Genomic DNA, 18,654 nt, shown 5'->3' on the forward strand with positions numbered 1-18,654 from the left:
ATTGAAGGTGGAGGGTCAGGTTCCACTGGCAGGGGGAAAGCAAGCCCTGTGGATCTGGAGGTGGCCAGAGAGGGTACTTTGTGCAGGATATAACAGAGAAGGCCAGCCAGGCTTTGTGGACTTCTAGGTGGCTAAAGTTAGTGTCTGGAGGATGATGGAATTGGGCAAGCCAGGCAAACCCTGTGGATTAACGATTTGTAAATGTGCAAACTGTTTTCCAAAAGACTTATGTTAGAGGCAGTGTGATATAGTTGAGAAAGCACAATATGTAGAATCAGATGACTTTTGATTTCTGATTCTGACACTAGTTGTGTGACCCTAGACAAGTTGCTTAACCTCTTAAATAAATAGGGATTGTAATAAATAAATAATAGGGGTAGTAATTCTTCACTGCTATCTAACAGGATTTTTATGAGAAAACTACTTTGTAAACCTTTAAATACTATTTGTAAGCTATTATAATTACAATTTTATGATTAGGTTTTTATTCTAATTCTTTATTATAAATAACAAGACAGATATTTATTATTGATATATTTGCATAATTTGTTTTTAGAAAATTGAATACCTACTGTACTATGTGCATATTAATCTGTCAGACACTGTATAATACAAATACACATGTAGGCACCTAGAGAAAATTCTATAGGTTATAAAGGTTTAATGGTTTTGCTATTTATTTTACTAAAATTGACTTAATAATGAACATTTTACTTACTCTCTGTCATTAAGAGTTAAATATGTAATCTATACACTAAGATTTTTTTCTCTTCTTAGAAATATTACATTGTACTATTTTTAATTCCGTGATCAATTTGCTCATTTTACTATTTTAATTTGGAAAGTATCTAAAAGTTTACCTTTGAACTCCCTTTACCTTTTAGATACGGTTTTCAAATGTGTAGGCTTTTCTGCCACATACCCTAAGCTCTATACTGCCTGCCTGCAATTCCTTTCCATTCTCCTGACTGAAGAAGGGAAGAGATGTCTATCAGAGAAACAAAATTCAAGCCACAGCCCAACAGTGACTTCACTTCTTGATGAAGACGATGGAAATAAGGAATCTGTAGAACGACTTTTCAAAATTATTCTTGAGGTATCTCTTTTCCTTGTTTTTAATTACTCCATGAAATAGTTATCTTCACTGTATTTATTTTTATAAAATATTGTTACTATAAGGAAAAATACACAAATATAGTTTTTATTTAGTATCTGTGAATTTAGCATGTAATTCATAAGTGTATGTGTATATATGTATAAAGACTTGGACTTAGTACTTCTGTGTGTAAATTGGCCCATCTAAGTCCAGCTTGCTATTTGATCTTATTTGTGGACTTTATTCCCTTAAAACATTAACCTCGAATTTTGTTCATCATAAATAATTTTTGAAGTGCATTCAGTGTCACTGAAATGTATGAGAGATGTGGTCATTGTTTTGATTGAAATTAAACAATGCTATAAGGCAATACACACATATAGGAGATTTCAGCTATAAGTCAGATGTCAAAGTCTAGTGGTCTTTAGGGTGCAGCAGCAAGGCAGGTAGATGGTAATGCATCTTTTTAGTGACATTTCTGTTAATTAAACCATATCTTTTTTCGAAGTAGAACCATTTTGCCATGCCAAGGACTTTAGTGACAAGCAGTTTCTTTCCTGGGTTCTGTTGCTGTGGCTGCTGAGGAGGTGGAGGAGGCAGCACAGAGGCAGTTGGCAGGTCAGATCTTGAGGATTGCTTTCCTGGACTATCACTGTGGGGTCAGACTAGAAGCAGGGCCATTGGTGGTAGGGGGTGGTGATGCTGTTCCTGGACCTTTTGATTTTACCTGCCTATCCATGGTGGTCATGGTGATGCAGTCTCTACAAAAGTTGTTCCCCTTGGATGATGACTATGGAGGCCAGGAAACAGGGCAGGTGACCCAAGGAGCACTGCTATTCCAGGGGCTTTTGTATACAGAGTCCTGAGCTGCCTCCACTGGATTCTGATGGGAGGTGGTTGAGTTGGTGTTTGTTTGAGTTGTTTGGCTATCTCTGCATACGCTACCTCCTGTCTCCCTCAGGCTGCCTTCAGAATAAAGGGAAGCTTGCCCATTATGGAATAGGAATTCCAGAGAGGATAGTAGAAGAGGTAGACAGGATTGGAGAGACACATAGGTAGAGTTGGGTTGAAGAAAATGGGAGTGAGAGAAAGAAGTTTCCTTTGTAGTATTATTGTGCATGTATTGCCCTATTGGTCTATTCTAGCCTCTTTTCTCTCTCTAATCAATCATTTTTGGTGATCTCATCAGCTCTCAAGGGTTTAATTAATTGATTATTAGTTATATTAGATAAACAAGAAACAGAAGCAAAAAGAAGAGTAGTCCAGCATCTGATGACACAAGAACATATGAATAAGAGGGGAAAGCACTCTCTTTTTTATAAAACTTGTTAGGAAAATGTTTGGTAGAAAATGTATTTAGAACAAAATCTTATACTACATACTACAATAAACTTAAAGCGGATATATAACCCAAATCTAAAAAGTCATACATTTTTTAAAAATGGAAGTGAATGAGGTCAGATCTTTCTCAACTTTGGCTTGAAGGAGAAAATTTTTAATCAAATAAGTTATAAGGAGGAATACAAAAAAAGGTAAATGATTTTGGCTAAAAAATTTTAATGAATTTGCATGAATAAAATTGATGGATATATATAAGAGGAATTATAGAGTGGCAAATAATCTTTGTACCATATGATTGATAGACCAAGGTATGTAAGCAATTGATACAAATATAAACCCTTCTCCAGTAGAGAAGTTGTCAAAGGATATGATTTAATTCTTGTCAAAAGGAGAATCACCCAGTATAAATGATCATATGAAAACATGCTCCAACTCACTAGTAGCATATCCACTAAGACATATTCAGGAGCCTTATGAATCCAAGTATATAATGCTTTTCACAGAAATAGAGACAGATCTAAATAATTGGAGAAATGTTAATTGCTTAATGGAAGATTGAGTCAATGTAATAAAAATTATGGTACTGGCTAAATAAATTTACTTGGTAAGTGCCTTACCAATCAAACCAATAAAGTATCATTTTATAGAGCTTGAAAGTATACAAATGAATTTCATATAGAGGAACAAAAGGTCAAGAGTCTCAAGAAGAAGAATAAAAAAAATGGGAAGGAAGAGTGCCTACAGATCTCATACTATACTATAAAGCAGTAATTAATAAAACAATTTGGTTCTGGTTAAAAATGGTCTGTGAGTGGAACAGATTAGGTACATAATGTACTGAAGTAAACAAATACAGTCAAATAGTGTTTGACAAGTCCAATAACTCAAGTTAATAAGGGCAGGATTCACTGTTTGACAAAAACTACTGGGAAAACTGAAATTGGTTTGGCAGAAATTAGATATAGACCAACATCTAATACCATTTGTCAAAATAAACTGTGACTTGGAGATAAAAAGTGATCTAATAAACAAATTAGAGGAGTAAGGAAGAAATTACTTTTCAGATCTATGGAAGGGAAAGAGTTCATGACTAATCAAGTGATAGCATCAAAAAATGGATAATTTTGATTATGCAGAATTTTAAAGTTTTTGCAAAACTAATCTTACAATTAAGATTAGAAGGTAAGTGAATAACTGAGGAAAAATGCCAAAACTTTGCCCAAAATATCTCTGATAAAGGTCTCATTTCCAAGATATATGAAACTCATTCAAATTTCTGAGAATAAGAGCTATTCCCCTGTTGATAAATGGTCTAAGAATTTGAAAGTCAGTTTCCAAAAGAAATCCAAGTTGTATGGGGCCCCTGGGTGGTGCAGTGAGTAGAGCACCAGCCCTGGAATCAGGAGGACCTGAGTTCAAATGTGGCGTCAGACACTTGACACACTTACTATGTGGCCTTGGACAAGTCACTTAACCCCAAGTGCCCTGCCTTCCCCCCTCCAAAAAAGAAGAAATCCAAGTTGTAAAAATTCTCCAAATCCCTAATAATTAGAGAAATGCACATTAAAGAGACTATGAAGTTTCTTAACCATACCCATCAGATTTGCAAAGATGACAAAAGAGTAATATGACAAATGTTGGAGAGACTGTGGGAAAACAGACACTAGTGTAGTGTTGGTGGAGCTGTGAATTGTTCTGTCTATTCTGGAAAGCAGTTTGGAACTGTGTCCCTCTAAGTTACTTAACTATGCTCACCTGTTTCCCCAGCTATACCAACAAGTAAGCCTATACCCTTAAGAAATCAAAGAATAAGGAAAAATAATTATGCATACAAAAATTTTTGTAGCAACTCCTTTTATGGTAGCCCCTAAAAGGGGATACAGATCTATTGGGGAATAACTAAACAAAATTTTTTATATACATATATATGTAATGCAATATTATTGTGGCATAAGAAATGTATAGTTTCAGAGGAAACTGGGAAGACCTCTAAGAATTAATAAGTAGTGAAAGAACAGAACTAGGAGAATGATTTATACAATGATAATTTTAAGAAGAAAAATTAGCCTTCCCTTCGTCTAGCTCCTGGCACGCACTATTTGTGGCCACTTACACCTTGGCCTTGCTCAGACACCTTCAACATAATTCTCCCCCAACTTCTTCTCAAGCCTTGGAACATTTCCAATGGAGGATGAATTCCTCTGGACAATGATAACCTCCCAGACTTATTACTCAGTGATTAATGTATTCCTACCCTGTCATACCCACTCCAACCCAGTAATTCAAATACCCAGTTGCCATTGTTCAAACCCTATTCTCCCTTCCACTCCCCCCCCCTCCACTGACCACTTCCTTATTCCCATCCCCCTCAACCCAATCCCACCAGTCTTCCAAAGTTACCCAACTTTTCTCTTCTCACTGGAATGCCTGCTCTAAGAGGAACAGACTGGACTTCATCTTAAAACTTCCTTTTCTATACCTCACTGAGTCTTGACTTCTTCCTGATGATACAGTTTTCCTAATTGACCTTTATACCACTGGTTGCACTTTAATTCATTCACCTAGATTTACTGGTCATGGTAAAATAAAATGGATTACTCCTTGCTCCCCATTGCCACTTTCAGGCTCTCCCTCTTCCACCATTGCGTAGTAGCCTCTCCTTCTCTGAGATTCATTCAATCCATATTTTTCACCCTGTTAAGATTCTGGTAACTGTTGTCTATAGGATTCCAGGACATTCTCCTCACTTCCTCAGTGAGTTCAGTGCCGACTCACAATCTTTCTCTCCTCCCCAACTTTTCCCCTCACACTAAGGAATATACACATACACACATACATATTTATATACATGCATATATATACAAATAGGTAGACAGATAGATACACTTATTCAAATAACATGACTTCCCAATTCCCTAACTTATTCATTTTCCATGATCTGCTCCTCTATTCCACTGTAGTTACACACAGATGGTCATGCCTTTAATCTTACCATCACCCACAAATGTTCCACATCCATGTTTTCAAACTATGAAATTCCTTTATCTGATCATAATCTATTGTCCTTCAAACTCTTCCTCTGTCTTGCAACTCCAGACTTGTTCTTCATCCTCACTGCGACTCTCCTGCCCCGCCCCCAAACATTGCACCCTTCATTTCTTTCCCAGGCCATCACCACTACACTGGCTACATTCTCTTCCTTTTCTCAAACTTGTCTCCTTGGTGAATCAGTTCAACTTTACACTGTACTCTTCTCTCCAGTCACTTGTCCTTTGTCCTATAGAAGATGTTGCCCTTCTAAACACCAGCTTTGGATTATTTCTACCATGCCACTGTAACAAGCTGAGAAAACTGATGAACCATGTTGGTTGGCTCCACCATAAGTTGATGTTACACAATGTCAACTGAGTTCTGACTATAGCAAGGCAGTCCTTTTATATCTCCCTAATCAATTCACTATCCTGCTCATCAAACCTTTTCATCCTTCCTCAAATCTCCCGCAGGTACTCCTTTCTTTACCCTCTCAGCTGAGAACCTTGCCTCATATTTCTGAAGAAATTGAAGCTATTCTCAGAAAACTCCCTCTTGCCCACTTCCACATCTCACGTAATTCAGATGTTTTCTGCCACTAATTATTCCTTCCTCCCAGTCTCACATGAAAGAGTGTCCTTATTCCTTTCCAAGGCAAAACTCTCTACAAGCACAAGTGATCCCATTCCACCCCTTCTCCAGCAGATTGTTTTCTTTATCATCTCTGATCTTAATAATATTCAGTATCTCCCTGTCTACTGATTGCTTCCGTGCTATCTATGAACATGCCCATGTTTTCCCCATCCTCAAAAAACTCTCACTTGATCTATCCATTCCTCTCACCTATAAGCCCATATCCCTTCTTCAAGCTCCTTGAGAAGGTTATTTACAATCAGTGCCTATACTTCCTTTCTGCTCACTCCCTTTTTAACTTCCTGTGTTCTGGTTTCTGACCTCATCACTCAACCAAAACAGCACTTTCCAAAGTTATTAATGATCTCTTAATTGTCAACTCTAATGTCCTTTTCTCAATTCTCATCCTTCTTGGTCTTTCTACAATCTTTGATCATCCTCTTCTCATTGATGTTATCATCTCTAGATTTTTGTGACACTATTCTATCCAAGTTTTCTTCCTACCTATCTGACCACTCCTCTGTCTCCTTTGCTGGATCCTCCTTACTCTTCTTTGAATATGACACTTGGTCTCTTCCTATACTTAGAATGCCCTTCTTCCTCATCTGTACCTCCCAGTTCCACTTGCTTTCTTCAAGTCTCAGCTACTAAGTCATGCCTTCCTCAAGAAGCTTTTCCCCAGCTAAAATAGATTTAATCAACAGAGAAAAATAGGGAAACTACACTATATGTCAGCCATATTAAGCAAAATATTGTAGACTGTTTAAAATAACTAGACAGTAATAGAGTTGGAATATTGCTATGGTGTAGGAAATGATGAGCTGGTAGACTTAGAAAAATACAGAAAGACTCAGACTTATGAAGGAAGAGGTTATCCAACCTCAGAGAAACAGAGAACAAACAAGTATGGTCTTACATAGATGCATATGATTGTATATGTCTATATATGAGTATGATTACAGCTATCTAAATATATTTGTATATATATGTATGTACATATATATCTTTGTAGTTATATGTATGTGTGTGCATATACATACACTATATACATATATACGTATATATACATACAGATGCATGTATGCATATGCACATACATATATCCATGCTTAATTGTAGCCTTGTTGGGGGAGGGGGAAGGGGAGGGGGAAAAAGAACAAAATAAAAAGTGCACAGCAGAGAACAAAAGAAAACTGACAAGGAAGCAAAGAAAAGCATACTTTGGAGGCAAATGGAGGATAGATTGGAGTGGAGAGAGACTTGAGGCAGACAGACCCATCAACTGGTGAGAGCAATAGCCAGGCTTTAGCAAAAGGTCAGAAGCCAGATTGTAAAGGGTTAAGAAGAGAGTGAGATGAGAGGAAATGGAGGCACCTAGTATAGATGGATTTTTCAAAGAGTTTAGCTACAAAGGGCAGAAAAGATACAGGACAATAGCAGGATAAAAGGATCAAGGAAGGTTTTGTTTTTGAGGATGGGGAGACATGGACATGTTTATAGGCAAAAGGGAATGAACCAGTAGATAGGGAGGTTAAAAACAAAATGGAGATGATAGAGGAGATTGTCTATTGGAGGAAACAGGATGAAATGGAATCACTTGAATAGGTAGAAGGGTTAGCATTGGTAAAGAGTAAAGATACTTCATCATGTAAGACATTGGGGAAGGTGGAGGTAGTGGCAGAAGGTACTTAAGTGATAGAAGATGCGGAAGAGGGAGCTTATGGCAAATAGCCTTATTTTTTTCTGTAAAATATGGGGCAAGCTTCTCAGTGGGGGGGGCAGGTGGCAGGGAACCATGGGCAACCTGAGAAGGGATGAAACAGCTTGGAAGAGCTGCTGTGGAAAATGAGATAGTGAACTGCTAAGGTAGGTGTAGTAGAACTGCCTCATAGCAGTGAGGATTCATTTGAGGTTGTGCAACATAAATTTGTAGTAGACCCAGTCAGAACAAATTTGTAGTGAACCCGGTTAGAATGTCATGATTTTCTGCAACTTTGCTCAGTAATATGTGTGTAGGAGCAAAAATAATGAATGGTGGGGAGTGAACCAAGGCTAAGTCATAATTGGTAAAATGATAAAGAGGGCAGGGATTCATGAGAGGACAGTATAAAGTTGAACTGGTTCATCAAGGGATCAAGATGGGGAAAAGAGTGGTTAGTACAGAGGAGGTGACCTGGGATAGAGTTGTGGCGTCAAGGGATTGGAGGTCATAATACAAATAAAGAATGGGTTTTTATAAGGAAAGACAGAGGGAGAGGTGAAAAGCCAATAACTTATGGTTGGAAGAAGAGATTTCAGAATTTTTCCCCCTGAAGGTGGTACACTTATGGGTGATGGCAAGATCAAGGAATGTGACCATCTTTGTGTATAGCTGAGGTGGGCTGGTGGAATACCAAATAAAGTAGGTGCTGTTGTTATCACCATTTTTGAGAAACTGAGACGGAGAGAGATTAAATGTCAGGCTCACACAGCTATATCTGAGGCAAAATTTAAACTTGAGTCTTAAAATCGAAGTCCAACACTCTATCATTGTTCTGTCTATCTGCATCTAAAGATAAATATGGCATGCTGTATATATAGTCAGCACTGTGTATTGGACAAAGTCCTGGGGGAATTCAAATTAGGAAGACCTATATCCAAATCCTTCATCTAACACTTAAAACCCATATGATCTTAGGTGGATCACTTATCCCTATCTCTATATCCAATCTGTTGCCAATTCCTATTAATTTTACCTTTACAACATCTCTCAACATCTCTGCCTGCTTCAAGTCTCTCCCCACTCCAATCCATCCTCCATTCAACCATCCAACCATGTCAATTTCCCTACTCCACTATATCCCTCTGCCCTGAGTGGTGAACCCAGGATTCAAGTACAGATTCTCAGGTCTTTAATTCTTTCCACTGTACCATATTTATGAAGGTTGAGTAAATGGCGTATCTAACCTTGCATATTCTTTGCTTTCTACCTGTAATCATCAGCTAATATGAGTCACTTTGTTTTTCTGTAACATCACAGAACACCAAGGCATTACATACTATTCCCACTGTTGAAGCATTTATCTAGGCTTTATTCTTTGTGACCACAAAAGCCATCTTTATCAACCATTACTTAGATTCTTTCATTTCCATCCTCAAATCAGTAAAATGCTCATTAAGCATGTACTATATTCAGGGCACTGTCCTAGGTAATACTGGGAAGAACTCTTAAGACATGCTCCCTGCCTTTGAGAAAGCTTCTTATGGCAGACACTATTTAATTTTTTTCTTTGTATCTTTTGTACTTGTATCAAAATACAAGTACATTGCCTTGTATATAGTAGTTATTTTTTAAAAAGTCCTTGCATTGAACCTAATTGAAGACTTAAAATTAGTGGCTTCAGTTTCCACTCTATCAAAGTCATACTCCTAGGGTTTTAAGGCTCCTGCTAATTGATCCATCCTACCCTGCTGTTTCCCTCTATGCAATCTTGGTTCTAGTTGGGTTTTTAACTGATTTTTACTTTAACTTTTTCTTTTCCTATTTCCAAGCCTTTTTTTCCTCATTTCTTTATTAAGTTTTTTTCTACATGTTACCTTCATTAAGCTTTTTTGAATTTTCCATCTAGACATTTAGAGAAATATCATCCTTCCATAGTGATGATTTATATTTCATAGTGTTTTATTAATTTTATTAATTTCTAAGCATTTTCACAAACATTATATCCTTTTGTCATGGATGTGGGGAAAGTGACGGTCTATGTGATATGACTTGACAGGTCTAAAAGGTCCCCAAGTACAAAAATATCTCTCTAATTGGTCCTACCTGGCTTGGAAAGCCTTTATTACCATTTCCTCTGAGTTAATATGTTGAATCAGTTATTTACCATTAATACCTAAACAAGAATTAATTCATTGAATTAACTAGCCAGTCACTTAATAAAGTTCTGAGGGAACTGAACACAGAATAGTTAAGTTTTGATCCCAAGAAGGAAAGAGAAAGGCCTAGGGCATGAATTACAGCCAAGGAGTAGTGCCACAGTGGGAAGGCTTGAGTAGCCCAAGTACTATTATTATTTATTAGTTCTAAATATTTATCTTGTCTCCTTTAGATGAACTTCTTGAATATAGGTACTATATTTTCTTCACACTTTCTAAATTCTTTATGTAATACTTTCCTTAGAGACCACTCAGATATTCATTCAATGTGATGCTCTGTATGGTTCCAGTAATTTTATTTGATAACTTACTGCCATGTTAAACTTCAAGTGCTATAGGCCATTACAATAAATCATTTTTCTTCAGAATGTGTAGTCTTCTGAGATAGGTAATTTTCTGTGTGTATTGTATTGTATATTATGTTTATGTCTATTTATTTATTTTTATTTTTTATAGAGTTATGAAAAACAATCCTCCAAGGATACACTGAAAAGGTTTGCCATAAGTGCTTTGGTGTCACTTCTAGCTGTCAGTAAAAGAGCTCAGAAATATGCCTGGAATGGTAAGCTTTAAAATGCATCAAAAGTGTTTTAGAAGTTATTTTGATTTCTGCTTCAGAGAATATGTATCTTAGTGTAATTGGAAGATGAAAAGTTATACAAATCATTTAACTTTATAGTTCAGCTAAATTCTAAAATGTTTATTATCGGCATCCATCCTTTCCTAAATATTTATCAGAACACAATACCTGGCTGGAATAAAAAGGTTTTGTTTTGAGTAATTAGCTACATTAAGTTTTGCTATACTAGTACTTAGAGAATTCTCCCTATACTGTTTGACATTTAAGCATCATTCAGTGTCTAGAATTTTACAGAAAGTGATGTATTGATACCATATTGTCTGTCCTTTACTTTGGAGTAGAATTGCTTGTTAAGCTTCCAAGATTGTTTTCTATCCTTCTTTTAAAGATCCCTGGAAAGCAAAATTCTAGAATTTAATTATTTTAGTGTATTTATGGTAATTCCCTTCTCTACTGCAGTTTGGAAGCTTTCCATTTCTCCTATTCTTGTGTGATTCTGTTCTGTATCTTGCTACAAATCCTGAATAGAAGACCAACTCAATGTGCTCAAGATCTTCCTATTTTTTGTTTTAGCATTACATTATTTCAGTGGTAGCAATGTACTGAGTCTGTCCATATGTAGTCTTTCATTCTCACTACAAAACACCGTTTTACGGTGGGAAAAAAATACTCAATTTGAGGCCACTGGATATGGATTTATAATTCACTTCTGTCTGGGCCTCATCTATAAAATGAAGAAGTTGAACTAGATAAGCTTTAAGGATTATTCCAGCTTTCTACTAATCAAACTATTTTCTCTCGTCCTTTTTTAAAAGGACTGGAGAATAACAAATCAGTATTATGTTTATAATAGTAACTTTTCATACACTTGAAGAGAGTCATCATCCCTCTGTCCTTTCTTCTGTAGGATAAATCAACCCAAATCATTTGATTTTCTGCCAAAAGCATGTGCCTGTCTCTCAATTCAGTTCAACAAACATTTACTAAATGCGTATCATATACAATAAACATATTCTCAAAATTCTGCTCTTTAACAATATATGTGAAGATAAATAGAAACTACTGAAATAATTCTTGTCAGTTGATTATTGATTAATAATTCTCTGACAAACTTTATATATGTGCTTTGACATACCCTAACTTGTCAATAGTTAACATTCTATTTAATATGAGCTGTATATGAACCCAGTATCATGGATTGTTTAATAATTTAAATTAAAGAAATGAGGAGAAAAACTTTACGAAGTTATTAGGTTCATTTCTCTACTAGTGAAAGAATTTTTCCTTGGTGTATTTTCATGCTTAATAGGTTTTCAACTTGTGTCTACAGATCACTTTCATCATTCTTTTAACACAGTACAGTCTGAGGGACAAATGTATGAAAATGGAAAAAAATTAACAAACATTTATCATTGTATTTAAATTCCTTTTTTTAAAAAGAAAGATATTAACAGACAATATCTATATACCAAATCTAAAAATAATTATATTAAAAAGAGTAAAGAATACTTTTTAAGTACTTTAGTGAGTAAACATATTTTTAGTAAGCAGGCCTCATTCATGTCTCTTCAGCTAGTCTTCAGAGCATTTTGTTACTGCTAAAAACTAGAGCCTACTTACTACTGGAGAGAGAATATTGTAAAGAAAAGCAGGTGTATTTCCTCCTGAAAATTAGTTTGGGTCCTAATTTTGAGGTGGAAGATATGCAGGGAAGAAAAATATGTGAGTAAATATTAGATTTAGATTTGGCTCCCACAAGCAAATGGTGAACACTGTGTATTATCTAACTACATAGAGAGACCGTTTCAGGAGTGATGATGAACATAATATCCATTAGTTCAACCAGCCTGTTTTTTTTATTTTGATTGGCTTCTGCAGGTTCATTTTAAATGTCCCAGAAGTTTGCCTTTCATACTTTGCTTCACATACCAGATAGGATTTGTCAGGTTTTCCCTGAAGTTAAAATTCCAAGTATCTTGTGCTCCTTTTATGTTAAACATTTTTTTTCTGCCTAGATTTCACTCATTTCTGATGTATACATAATGATACAATTGTTCTTCTCCTTAAACTGCTCTAAGTAAACTGTGAGAAGAGGCATAATGTAGGGGATGGAGGGCAGGCCTTGGAAGTCAAGAACTCCTGAGTTCAGATCCCACTTCTGAGATTTACTGGATGTGTGACTGACTACAGACAAGTCACTTAATCCCTTTGAACCTATTTCCTTTTCTCTAAAATGAGGATAATTATACCTGTAGTATATACTCAGGATTGTCGCAAGGCTTAAATGAAATAATTTGCTAATTTAGCTATTTAATTAATGATAAATATCAGCCATTATTATGAACATACAGTTTTTATGGTCTTCTCAATTAATTCATCTATTTTCATAAATATTTCACTTGTTTGACTGAACTTTTAATTCTCATGTTATCATCAGTAATGAAAGTTTTGGATTAGCATTCCACTCCACACCTGGATTAACTTCAGCTATAATCAGATACACAAACACATTATTATAAGTTATAGAGGCAGTATGGTGTAATAGACACAGTGCTAGATTTGAAATAAGAGGATCTGGGTTTAAATCCTGACTGTCACTTTCTAACTGTTGTGACATTTGGTACATCACAACCTCTGTGGTCCTGTCACCTAGGGTTGCTGTATCTATAAAGTGAGATAATATTTCTAAAGCACTTTGCAAAACTTGAAGCATTACATAAGTCCTATCAGTGTTATTTTCTCATCTGTAAAATCATGGGATTGGACTGAATGACCTTTTAAGTTCCTCTACCTTTTGGAAACACAAAATATTTATACTTTAGATTTTGGAGGTAGCCAATTAAGTATCTTGGAAACAAGTGGATTTTTCATATAAGTTCTCTCCCATTTCTCTTCATCAGAATCATAAGCCCTATGGTGAGAAAGCTAAACATTATCTTTTCTTTGGTCTTAGTTTCAAATGAAATGAAAGTTTTAACTATCATCAAGGAAATTTAGTTCTAAATCTTAGAGATTTTGTCTTTCAGCTGGCCTCATAGAGAGCTGCGTAGAACAGATGAAACACATCCATGCACAACTGAACTTAGATTCCTTGAAGCCTAGGAAAAGGGGACCCAAAAAAAAGGTAATTATAAAATCTATAAGTTTGTTATAAAAAAGAATGGATTTAGTTAGAGTCCATTTTTCAATATAGTCATTAGATTCTTTTGCTAAGAAATGACACAATACAGTTTATTATAAATTGAATATTAACCTGCTGGTTATATGTAATGAGCAATCAGATGAGAGAAGAACATACTGATAGATGTGCATTACTTATTTGTAAATGATATTATCAAAGTCTTAAGGATTTGGAATGATATGTTGATATGATAATTTTTTAATCTGTTAGATGGAATTTAGATCTTGTTGGTTGTTTAAAGACATATTTATGTTTCCTCCTGTGAATGGTACTATGAAAACTACCAGTGTAATCAGTCAAAAAAAAAAGCTATGAATTTCACTATCTGAGGTTTTAATCCAAAGCTAATATATAAAATTCATACCTGTATAGAGATCAGCCTTCCATTCTCATGAGTATGCCCATTACTTATTAAATATGTCTGGCTTCATATTTGTTATTCAGCACTTTGAGGGATCTGCATTTCTATGATGTCAGCGTTTCTTACAGTGATTGCAACCCTTCCATACCATATAACCTGGTGCATATCAACGCTTTTCTATATCATACTGCAAAGCCTCTATGGCTATGAGTGAGAGGAGACTTTCATTGCTCTGGAAGCCATTCCTCAGATTATTTAAAATTATGTAATCACTAGTTGAAGTCAGTCAGCACAAGTAATTCCTTGCTTTTCCTATCTGACTGAGCAGTCTCCTTTCCCGGTCATACATTTGATAATACCACTCCTGCACAGTTTTTTATTGGTCATGTGTTTCAGCCTGTTCATATCCAACAAGCACCTCTCTTTTTGCCCTTTGGATGACTTATAACACTGAATTCTCTGGAGATATAGCATTCTGGGATTTACAGCCAAACAATATCACTGGAATAAAAGGACTTTCCCATGTTGTTCCTTCTCTACCATGTCTCTAGTATGCTAGTCATATTCCTGATAGCGTAAATCTTACAAATGATAAGTTCATTAATCACATAGACATGTGAAACATTTTTGTATATCCTAGAATAAAATTTCTTTCATAATTTTGGAAATTAATTCTGTTTCATCAAACTTTGACTCTACAAAGCTGGCATTTTTATGAATTGAGATAAATTTTTTATAAATTGAGATAAAAACTGGCTTAAAAAGTAATTTGTAACAATGGTATACATATTTGTCATGGTCTTCCTAGCTCTTTTTGCCTGTGCCTCGTTGAAGTAGAGACCCCTTACTTCATCATTGAGAATGTCAGGCAACACCTGATATGATTGAAAACCATACAGTACCTGCATCACTTTATTGAAATGAAACATGAAGCCTATTATATGTCTCAATTCCTCTGTGCTTGATAGAACAGAAATAGCTTTTTTGTGGTGAATGAGTTTGCTGAGATATGGTCATCTTTCAGAGGTGGTTAGCTTGTCAGCATCTTCAAAGTTACAGTGGTCAGGCATGACTGAAGTTCTGCTGTGTTATAACATGAACCAAAAATGAGGTACTGTATATAAAAATATGTGTATTCTGTTCTTATGATATTTTTCATGTTTTTTTTATTTAAACAGGAAAATAGTTTTAGGAAGGAACTAAACATTGCCATGCAGATGCTAAGAAACTGCCTTTATCAAAATAATGAATATAAAGTAAGTAAAGCTGCTGTCAGACTTTTGATAGCAGTAATAAGCCTAAGCAGTTTGATTAGTATAAGAGATAATATAAGATTTAAGTGAAAAAAGTTCTTGAATTTTATTCTTTTTAGATGGCACAATTGAATATTTCATAAACATAGTACTAATAAATGAATCTACCTTATCAGAAATATTCTCATTCATCAAAACTTTATATACTTTTCTGGCTTATATCGTTTCTTGCTTATATCAAACATTGGCAGCATACAATTGAAGCAGACTTCTACTTCTTGTTGTTGTATACCCTACTTTATTTCTGGGAGTTCTAATTTTACAGTTAATAAGATGGAATGAAAGGTTAAATAATAACATGATATGAGATTTTTAAAGACGTTAATTAGAACATCTTTTAACTGCGTTTTTGTTTATCAGTAGAGAAAGTGAGTGTGTTTCAAATACCTTTTATTGTCACTTGTTTCAGTTATATCTGATTCTTTGTATACCTATTTGGGGTCTTCTTGGCAAAGTTACTGAAGTAGTATTTCTTTCTCCGGCTCATTTTACAGATGAGGAAACTGAGGTAAACAGGGATAAGTTACTTGGCCAGGGTCACACAGCTAGTAAGTGTCTAAAGCCATATTTGAACTCAGATCTTCCTTACTCCAGGTCCAGCTTTCTATCCATTGTACCACCTCGCTCTCCCGCAGATACCATACAAGAACATATATAAAGCTTGTTAAGAAGTATCATGTCTTTAAGTCTAACTGGTAGGAGTCAAGAGTTTTCTGATTTTAGTTCTGAGGCCTTAGCTACTTGATTCAGTTTCTCTGTTTTCAATATCTGTAAAATTGCAGTAAGATAGGGTAATAATACCTTAAGGGTTTTATTTTAACCAGAAAATAACTGTGAAATTGATTTAGAGTTTTGGCCATCAATCTCTATTTGGTTAGCACTTTTATATAGAACATTTAAAAAAAGCATCCCTAATTTGAATGCTAAAACATTAATTTGAGCGATAATATCATAAATATTTCTTGCATACATCAGCTTTCTAACTTTGTCATGGAAATGTGATAATACCTCTATTTGGAATTGTAGTGCATTATATAACTGCATTATGTTCAATTTGGGTGTAAGAGGAGACATTCAAGATTACTCAAATTATGCTGGCTTTCAGAAAACATACTTGAAAATTATTTCAAAGGTATATGACAAGTCTGAAGTAGATTGTAAGTTATTATCAAATATCTAACACTTTAAATTTCCAGGAACCAAGAAGTGTTCTTCTGATCATGTTTATTTAGACTTTTACTTATATAGCACCTTAAACAGCAGTCTTATTTTAGAAAAACCTTAACACTGGTGAAGGTAAAGCATCCCATTAGTTTGTACTGTTGTTTTATCAGAAATATTTGCTTATGTATCGGTCTACAGCCTAACCCTTTTCAAAATCACTTGGCAGCCAATAATGAATATTTTTACTATTTACTTAAATTACTGTCTATGACTATTCATTCAACCAATGTTTACTGGGCACCTACTGTGTGCAAGACACTAATGTCATTGGTTTTATCGTAAATGTATTTATTACTTAAATATGTTTGCATAGTAGTAAAATATGTTCTGTGTAGGAAAATTCTTAAATCACAAGAACATCAATAAGTAAAATATAATGTCCTTAATTTTTTTTAATATGTTCCTATGTATTCTTCATGGAGTACTGTAGTTTGCTCATTAGATAAGTTATGGCTGTAAAGAAACATCTAATGCTAGATTAGTTAATATTAATGCAGCTACCACTTTGTGATTATACCAGCCATAATAAATCCAGATATAAGTAGAATCAATCAAATTATCAAAATATTTTCTGAGTTACTTGAGCTAAGAATAAATCAGAAATGGGTTAATACGTTAAATAAAACTAATTTATAAAAAAATTATTCAAAAATTTTATGAGATTAGGAGAGATAAGCATATGCTAAGGTACAACTGAATAATGAGGGAATCAATCAAAATTTTCCAATATCTATACTTAGGGTTTCTTTTTCTATTTTGGATTTTAGTTGCATGGTTTCCAGTTCCTATTAGAGTATGTTTCATTTTTATGACAGTACCTTTTTGTCCCTGTTGTCTTCGTCAAGATCATTCTTCTTTCTCTACCAGCACAATCACAAGTAGTTACATTCATTAGGTTAGTCTGTTTCTTATAACAGAAGCATCCTTATTCCAGTTTTGCTATCAGTGGATTTTTTTAATGATTGAATATTCTTCATAAAATTTCTGAAGTCATTCTTTTTGGCTTTTGGGGTTATCCATTTTTCTAGAAGAGACTGATACCTGAAATTGAGTAACTTTTTAAAATAGTCAGAATTTAAGTTTTATATAAATTCAGTCTTATGTGTTAATTTTGTAATTTATTTTAGAGCCAATAAAAAGAAACTTTCCTTGTGTTCTTCTTTTTAAAAACTGGGTACACTGTTTAATATTAGGCAACAATTTATTTTAGTACAACCAACAAAATTTCAAACTAAAATACACAGATCCCCCATTAAGGAATAAGTATTATGCAGTGAACAATAATTAATTTTCATGATAATAAATCTGAAACACTGAAAGATCTTGAAATGGCTTCTGAATCATTAAGGAAAGATTATATGAAGTGTAATTTGTGTTTAATGAATTTTTTAATAATTAGATATAATAAAATCCATTTTTCGTTTATAAGGCAATTTGATGTTAATTGGAATTCGTAATTATATAGAATACTCTACCTCCTGACCATTTTGTGATAAGTAACAGTTGACTACATATCATTATTCCAGTATTCTAGACTATAGCTTGTTTCCTTTAAATGTCTTTGAAGCTTCCTTCTAGCTGTTCTTATCCAAAGAGAATACAATCACAATCACTTTCAAAAATGAGTTCTTGACAAAGGTCTGTTCTATGTTATGACAGCCAAGTGTGGTACCCGCTATTGTTAAAGGGAAATATTGAATCCCTTTGAAAAATGTGTAATTATTCTTAAATCTTAATGCTAATTTTTACCAGAGAAGGGATATTTTTTTTAAAAAATTGACAATATTGTTTCTCCTCCATTTTATTTCAATGTCTAGTTTTCATGTATTCTACTTCATTCTATAATTACTTTCTTTCTGAGTCATTTTATACTTCTGTGCATGCCTATTCCAAGTGTGGTGAATGAAAATTCCTAGAGACAGTTTCCAGGTAATTAACAATGTAATTTATTAATTAGGCTAGCCAGTAATCAATAAA

The 18,654-nt window shown here is 34.5% G+C and overlaps 1 protein-coding gene across 1 annotated transcript in view; it reads left to right on the plus strand.

The window, feature by feature from the left end:
- The window catches only part of RTTN (rotatin), a 212,488-nt gene that overhangs the window by 177,609 nt on the left and 16,225 nt on the right, over positions 1 to 18,654 (plus strand). Inside the window, exons 40-43 of the mRNA XM_036763559.1 lie at positions 885 to 1,096; positions 10,475 to 10,580; positions 13,625 to 13,722; positions 15,319 to 15,396. Coding sequence (XP_036619454.1) covers positions 885 to 1,096; positions 10,475 to 10,580; positions 13,625 to 13,722; positions 15,319 to 15,396 — 494 coding nt within the window. The remainder of the gene's footprint in view (positions 1 to 884; positions 1,097 to 10,474; positions 10,581 to 13,624; positions 13,723 to 15,318; positions 15,397 to 18,654) is intronic.

The sequence above is a fragment of the Trichosurus vulpecula genome, chromosome 1, assembly GCF_011100635.1.
Source record: "Trichosurus vulpecula isolate mTriVul1 chromosome 1, mTriVul1.pri, whole genome shotgun sequence".
In the NCBI taxonomy this organism is placed as follows: Eukaryota; Metazoa; Chordata; class Mammalia; order Diprotodontia; family Phalangeridae; genus Trichosurus; species Trichosurus vulpecula.